Source organism: Nelumbo nucifera, chromosome 1, assembly GCF_055504915.1.
Source record: "Nelumbo nucifera cultivar China Antique chromosome 1, China Antique-T2T, whole genome shotgun sequence".
Lineage (NCBI taxonomy): Eukaryota > Viridiplantae > Streptophyta > Magnoliopsida > Proteales > Nelumbonaceae > Nelumbo > Nelumbo nucifera.
Window position 1 is genome coordinate 95276242 of NC_142649.1, and position 8207 is coordinate 95284448.

The 8207-nt window shown below is 37.4% G+C and overlaps 1 protein-coding gene across 1 annotated transcript; it reads right to left on the reverse strand.

Moving 5' to 3' along the window:
* Positions 1-724: 724 nt before the first annotated feature.
* Positions 725-7851, reverse strand: LOC104605553 (Amidase family protein). Its single transcript, XM_010270367.2, has 5 exons — positions 7247-7851; positions 3526-3740; positions 2611-2853; positions 1345-1543; positions 725-1257 (listed from the first exon to the last, which is right to left on the reverse strand). Exons 1-5 carry the CDS (start codon positions 7799-7801, stop codon positions 886-888), a joined length of 1584 nt encoding a protein of 527 aa, XP_010268669.1. The 5' UTR covers positions 7802-7851; the 3' UTR covers positions 725-885.
* Between the last annotated feature and the right edge of the window lie 356 nt (positions 7852-8207).

Sequence of the window (8207 nt, forward strand, 5' to 3'; positions counted from 1 at the left end):
AAGGATTGATAGGAAACTGTGCTCACGTGCCATCCTGCTGTTTCTTGCGAATGACAGAATTCTTAGAGAATAATACTACTGATTTTGCTCCATCCTGCACTGCGCCATTTTCAGTGGGAGTAGTCTTTGGATCCTTCCTTGGGTGTGAACACCTTCGTTGGGGATACTGTTTCTCCGTATCAGGTATAATTCTCTCCACTCCTTTTGGTTCAGATCTGGTTCAGTTTATGGTTCAAGAATGATCATTGAAAATATGATTTTCTAAATAGGGAATGCGATTCCCAGTTGAAGAGAGAGAAAAATTTTTGAAATTCGCCCCCTTATCCTGCAATCTTTGGGCATCCATACGATGGATCTCTCATCCCTTCATTATTATGTATGAATTTAATTATAGAATTTAATGACGAAAAAAAACAAAAAAACCTTGAATATATAATTCAATGATGGTAAATGCAAATTAATGCCTTAAATGCTGGATTTAATGAGAGAGAATTGAATGTATTGAATATTTTAAAATCACTTCTTTTCAACTCATTTAATATCATTACCAATTACCTATTTATCTTCATTTTTTATCCATAAATTTAAATATAGAGGGATAAGTTTTGTCCTAAAAAATTCAAAAATTATTCCTGAGGCTATTCTTATATGGGTGGTTTTTGGATCCTTTTTTAACTAGAGAGAATTTCATTAACTTACATTAATTCAAAAAAGGAACTGATGGTATTTCAACAGGGCTAAGGTGAAGAATTTTCATTCTTCGCCCAATAATAAATTGATACAAGGAAGAAGAATGAACTGTTTTGGATTCAAACATGCATCCAGTCATCCATAACGGGTTTATTTATCCAGGCACTCGAAGAGAGAGAGATGATTATTCATTAGTTACGATATCATATCTGTTGAGATGTTAGGAGGAGGAACCCTGACTTTGGTGGCCTGTTCGAAGGCATAAGCAATCTCTATCAGCTTCGGCTCAGAACCCTTCAATCCCGAAAAGAAGATGCCAAATGGCAATCCTTTACGATTATAACCCGCAGGAACAGTAATCCCTGGGTATCCCCCAAATGCCAGTACAGAAGATACCCTCGAATCTGGAGTCACCAACGCGTCCAAGTTATTCTCCATCATCAACTTCTCAAATCCATCCCTTGATAGTCTACTCATATTCATCAATGCTTCCTTCTCTACCTCACCTATACCGTTGGTGCTATTAGCATTCAAAAAGATGTCTTGAGGATATTCTTCAATCTTCTCCTGTAATTAATGCATGCATCTGATATTGTATAAATCTCAGTCACACAATAACAACATTATTCTAGAATAGACTAGACTAATACCTACCAGTTTTGAAAAATTCTGGTTGAAGGCTATTGCATCTGCCAATGATCTGATTGGGGAAGCGACTAACTCTTTCAGGTAAGCATTCAGGGACTGCTTGAACTCGGCGTACAAAGCAATAAGTTCACCACTGTGAAAGAGATCTAGGATGGCATCAACTTGGGCTATTGTCAAATTGTCCATCAAAATTGCACCTTTTTTCCTTCAAGCGAGCAAATGTTTAATTAATAAAAGTTCCAAATCAAAAGATGTATATATATATATATATATATTTTTTATGAAAGTGCTAAAGCACAAAATCATTCATCTCATTGAAATATCAGTAGCTAGCACATCAACAATGAAGTCCGGGCTACTTGCTCAGGTACATATTCAGGAAAAAGTCGTAGCAAATCCAGCGAAAGCGTGAACCACTTGATTTACCATTTGCTTAGCATGGTTGATTGAGATAAACGGAAAGCTTGATTGGACTCAAAATGCTTGGGGAGGGGGGGGGGTGTGCAGAGTACTCAGGGACTCTTTGGTTTAATGAATTCCTCTGTTCACCAAAAAAACAACATTCTCAGAGTACTGGGTAGTCAATACTTTTGGGTATTCCCAATCAGGTCCAATTAGGAGTGCAATTTTTGCTTTGCTGGTTAAGGTTGGGATTTTGTCAAAATTTCAATGGATCTAATTCAAAGCCTAAGCCTGAGACCGAAACAACATAAACTCGGGTCAACCCAACTTGCACCCTTAGGTTCAATCCTCCTCCGCTGTGTTTTCCAATTCTTAGGGGATAAACTGTTGGGTTGGGGTTTTGTGTTTTAGGCCCAGCCCATTGTTTTCACCCACACACACTACGTACTTGATACACATCGCAATATAGATGCAAGATCAAAACCCCGACTTTTGTTTAATAATGAAAAAAAAAAATAGCCATTACCCAATGTTGGTCCCAGGTATCTATCTGTTAGAGAATAAAAACTCATTCAGAGACCTCACCTAACAGTTTAAGTGGTTCTGTGAGATGATATCATAGCTTGTTTGACGAAGCAATCTAGCGTTTGATCTGTGCTTGTCTGCACTCTAAGTCCAATAGCCTTTTGTTTAAAAGGATGTATTAGAGAATAAAAACCTCCTATTCAGAATCCTCACCTAACAGTTCAAGCTTTTAGATTGAAGGGTTCCGTGAGAGTGGCTTCAAATTCAAATACTGTGTGAATGGTAATTTTTGGTAAGTGAAATGGTAAACGAAATTTGGCTTAAAAATTGAAATTGAATTGTTACCTCAGTTTCTTTAAATGCTCCTCAAAAGCTTTCTCCACGAACGAGTCACCAATAATCTTGAAGAACGGTTTCCTCACTATTCCCAGCCTCTTACCTTGAAGTCCGTTTTCCTTTAGAAACTGCAGGTAACCTCCTTTAGGGATGAACCTTGATGCCTTCCTTGTTGCTTTGGCGTCCTTCTTGTCAAAACCAACAATTGCATCCAGTACGTGAACTGCATCTGACACTGTTCGACAGATGGGCCTGTTTCCTTCAACATCAAATGGATACAAATCTCTTGTTAGTACGTATGATCACTTTTACAGTTTGCATCCTTTCAAAAATTGGGCCGATGAATGCAAAGATTGGGCCGATGGCCCCTATTAGTACTTGAGAAGGCTAGTCTGCATCCTTTCAAAAAGAGGCATGTTATCAAACATTCAACCCCATCGAATCGTTAGTAGGCCTCACATGCACCTTGCTCTATCCCCGAATTCATCAATTGAGCACTGTAGCTGTTCAGCAGGCTGTGAAACCAATAATAATGCCCACGCCAGTGATAAAATACATTGACCCACACTTAAGAAGTTGGTCATGGGCCCATGTATTGTATGACTGGTGTACATTGTTATTATTGGTTCTACAAATACAATTGATGAACCGAGAAGTTTGGATCTACTGACCACAATACATTATTGGCCATGTTCGCCCAATCGCACATTAGAAACATCTCTTGTATTTTATATTGCCATCACTCCCAATGTGCAGCTGTGGTTCATCAAATAATGATGATAGACTTTGATCCAAACCAAAATCTAAACCATGGTTCATCAAATAATGGCGATAGACTTTGGTGAGAATGAATTAACCCAGTTCAACCTGTTGGGTAAATCGAATAATTGGTTCTAACTCGTTAACTGGAACTGCAATTCTTACCCAACTGAATCCTGTCTTGGGGAGATAGGGATTACCCCAGCTCGGCTGGTGAGTCCAACCGTGGGTTTGATTCCCACAACAGAGTTGAAACTTGCTGGACAAATGATGGAGCCGTCTGTCTCTGTCCCGAGTGACACGGCTACCATGTTTGCTGCCACTGAAATGGCTGAACCACTGCTGGATCCACAAGTATCGTTCGACAGAAGGTATGGATTCTATGCACATGGAATTATAGAGAATTATTCAATCTCCAAAGGAAGAATAGCTAGTTTTTTGACTTTTAACTACCAAGCCACCTCTGTAATTTGTATACAAACTAACCATGGGACAACAAAAACTCATCAAACTCGTTTACTGTTAGAGATGCCAACCTGGTTTCTTTGATCATCAAATACAGAAGCAATCCAAATAGTGAACAATAGAGACTTCATCACTTTCACTGCTTCGGCTCTGTTTATTTGCAGTGCAAATCAGAACCCAGTGCAAGTTTTATAGTTGGTTCAGTTTTGCATCCAATTATGATTTGCACTCCTATTTAATATAAAATTTGTGCTTTTAGTCTCGTTTGCAGTTTTGCACTCATTGTCATTGCAAATTTTGCATCTAGCAAATTAATGCAAAATTTGCACCTTCTCTCTCATGTAAAGTGGGAACAACATCATCTTGCCTCCTACCTCACTCTTGAAATCTCTTTCATATAAAGTATAGACAAAATAATTTTACTTCTCACAAACAAACAAGACAAAATCAAATATATAAAGCGAAAGTGAAACAGAATACTCTACCTATTTGCACTCTCATGCATTTACACCAATGCAAACAAAATAAACATAATGAGCCTTAAGAGCATAGGAGTACATATCATTAATTGGCAGGTCAGGTGCAATAAAAACCCATATAACCCAATTTTGTCATGTGAAGTTTAACATCCTTTCAGAATGACATGTTTGATTATTAACATCCTTTGATAGTGGTTAAGATCCTACTTCACTAGTGTGCCATTTATGTCACAACAAAAATTGTTTTCTGTGTTGTGGGTTCATAAAAATTTAGGCCTTACAAATGGTTTCAAACATGCATTCTTAACTTTAATTTGCTTTTAAAAATAAAACACGATTTCTTCCGGTGGTTTGATTGCTTATAATAAGTCCTGTTTGGGAATGGGAATGCTCCTTTGGTAAATAAGTGTTTTATCCTAATAAGTACTCGTGAGTATTTGATTTCAAAAAGGGTAGTATAGGTGTTTTCAAAATGACATGGTGGAAGAAGATGAGTCAAAAAAAAATTAGCACTTAAAACTAATAAGTTAAAAATTTGCGCTTCTTTTCAGGACTTAGCACTTATTTGGGTTTATTTCCCAAACTTAAATTAGTGCTTATTGATGTGTCTCGACGGATAACAAGTGTTTATTCAAATAAGAAATTCCCAAATTTAGCCCAAGTGAGTAAATAATCCTTACTAAATTGCCACTCCAATATTCTTGATACGGTACATGCCTGACCATAAAAAACAAAAAGCATGATGATCATCAACAATATCATTCTCTTTTGTTGAAGTTTGGACGATGTGCTGGAGTAGCTGGCATTTCTAAGTTTTTTGATGTAAGGCTTTTCCATTAATCCTTTTGACTTGAAATTTGAAAAAGTTTGCATGACCTTTCTTTATATCTTTGAATAATATAAGAGGATGTTCTACAAATGAATGTTTTTCTTTTTTTTTTTATTTTTTTGTAATTTGTTTGCCAAATTACCACAACAACAACAACATGCATCTTCTTGAACCGTGTTTTTTTGTTAAAACAAAATGATTTTATTTAAAAAAACATATTTTTAAAACCACCAAAAAGTACAGATATTGTATGATATATAAATGATGATGAGATCTGTTATATAACAATTTTCAATCTATAGATTCAAGAAAATACCTTTGGTTTCAGTTTTAGAAATAAAAAACATTAATATACAACAAAAAATTTATTTTTAAAACCAGATGATTTTAATTTATTTTTGAACTCATAAGCCATAACAAGAAAAAACAATTCACATAGACGAACAACGAAACTGAAATATTTCAAGCTACATCATATGAAAGGATAGTCTATACTATCATAGTATCATCATCCATTCCTCTATCAAAATTTTAAATTAACATCCCAAAAGCAACCAAATTACTCACGAGTGAACGCACTAATAAAGAATTAACTGTTCAACTGTTCAACTCGTGTTCGGATGTTCTACACACAAGAATTCAAACCACACCTACTTGGCTACTCACAAAACATTTCAGTCACACATTCTGAACATCTTCAAAGGAGTTTACATCTGCGCCCTACAAGGGAGTGCCCTATAATGTCAAACAGTACATCCCCGTCGTGTATTGGGAATATCTCTCGATGGTGTACTGAAAATAATTATGTCATTATTGAGAGATATTTCCAATACAAGGTGGGAATGAATTATAGGATGTTGTGGGGGCAGATCTAAACTGTCCAAAAGGATTAGTCAAATTTAATGGTTATGTTATGGATTGTGGGCCATATACATATTATGGCTGATATGTTAGTTGAGTTGAAATCCACTATCCATGCCAAGGTGGAGTCATGAATTGAAATCCACTCATCAAAATTTAAGATAGAGTCACATCAATATATTGAAGGCCGTGATTCATGCTTTTAAAATTATTTTAGGGTTTATTTTAAGACAAATTTGATTCCAACAATATTCATCAGATTGGTTTGGATAGGGTAAATCCTAGACCTTAGAACCCACCTGGGTGAGGATTAGTTCCAAGCATTTGGAATCAAATCATATCCTTTAACAGATTGGATAAAGTCAATTTAACACCGATTTCAAATCAAAACCTACCCATTTGCTCACCCCCTAAGTGTGATTGCAATCGACCCCAATGAACTCGAATGAATAGCAAAGACACCCATGTCAAATAAAAACTGATGTATTGCCTTGAATCCATTAATTGGGGGGGTCATATGCAATCACGGTTGCAACAGAATCTCTCCAAACAGCCAAAGTGCTCCTCCTCCTATACGCTGACCCTGCACTCAACCTTTTAGAATTCCTTTGTACGATTGCGATAAGATTTTTAATATTTTCTTTACTTTTTAGGGCTCCATGGAAAAGATATAATATTTGATCAATCAACTGGAATTATAAATATGATGACCAATAAGGTCTTATTTATCAAAATTTATGGGTGGTAAATAAAATACAGGGTAACAATCTGTAGTTTAACCCTTTTAAGGGTAACTCGACTGAGAAGGCCATCGAGTTGATTGCACTGAGTGAGTTACTTGAAAATATAATTAATATAACTTGAAGATAGAATGGTAAATAAAATTCCTAAAGTACCCCTTTTTTTCGATGACGGCATTTTTTATTTTTATTTGTTTCTGGTTTAGTTTTTATCAATTGCATGCTGTGTTCGTTGCAATTTCAGATTTTTATAGAAACTTGCAATTTCGATTTTATCACTCAACTTAAGAGAGGATTTTTATTGAAATCTAAAAATTCGTGGGGATCGTTGTTTCAAATAAAAACTCATCTTAAAGACTGATATTTTCCCATTCCCTTCGGCCTTCGTTCACTCGAAGATTTTTTAGCGAATGGAGGAGACAAGAGAGGACCGAAAACCTGAACCTCGCGTCGAACAAAGAAAAATAAATAAATTAAAAAGATAAAGAGTCATAAGAAATTTCCTATCTTACGAGTCCCTGACCACCTCTGGCGCTCCATCCACTGGGTTGGTTTAGAGAACGGAAATGTGACCACTCGGCAAGGCTGGCCTTCCCCAAGATGATAGCTCCTGCTTTTCTCAGCTTCTTCACCACACCGGCGTCACCAGGGACGATCGATCCTTCCAGCGCTAACGATCCCGCAGTTGTATTCAGCCTGTCCTTGCTGCCGATGTTGTCCTTGAGAAGAACCGGAATCCCGTGCAGGCCAGACAGGGACGACCCAGCAGCTGGCGCATTCATCTTTCGTTCTCTATCGGCCTTGTCAGCCTGATTCAGTGCATCGGGGTTCACCTCTATTACTCCACGAAGTACTGGGTTCAGCTTACCAATCTCTCCGAGATAGAACTCCACAAGTTGTCTCGAACTTAGCTGCTTCTGCTGGAAGGCCGCCTGGAGGTCATGCACACTGGCTTCTCTGATAGGAAAACTGTCGCCGGCAAGGTTTTTGCTTAGACCTGAGATAGTCAGAACCAATAAGGCGGGCAAGAGGAACAGCCGACGAAGAATCTCACAGTGAAACGCCATTCCCGAATCCTGAGTGGAAGGCTCACCTATTTACCTACTTCGGCCGGAATATAAACATTCTTTTCTTTTTTTTTTTATGCATATCAGCGCAAATTATCTACGTTTGGATTCAAAGGAATTATTCCTTCGAGTCCAACCAAAGAGTGCCACGTCAAAAGATAGTCAACTAGTAATCACGGATAGTGCGACGTCGGATCTACTCACGACAAAAAACTATTCCAACGCACGCACATCACACTGACAGACATTGTGGGTCTCGGTCTTAACTCATGTGTTCTAATCTCATGGTGAGCAAGCAGATCACCAACTCAGATAATGCAAGAAAGCTCGAGCTCGTTGGTTGGTTATAGATTTCACACAACCATGGTTCAAACTTCAAAGTATCAAATTTCAGGTCTAAAATTGT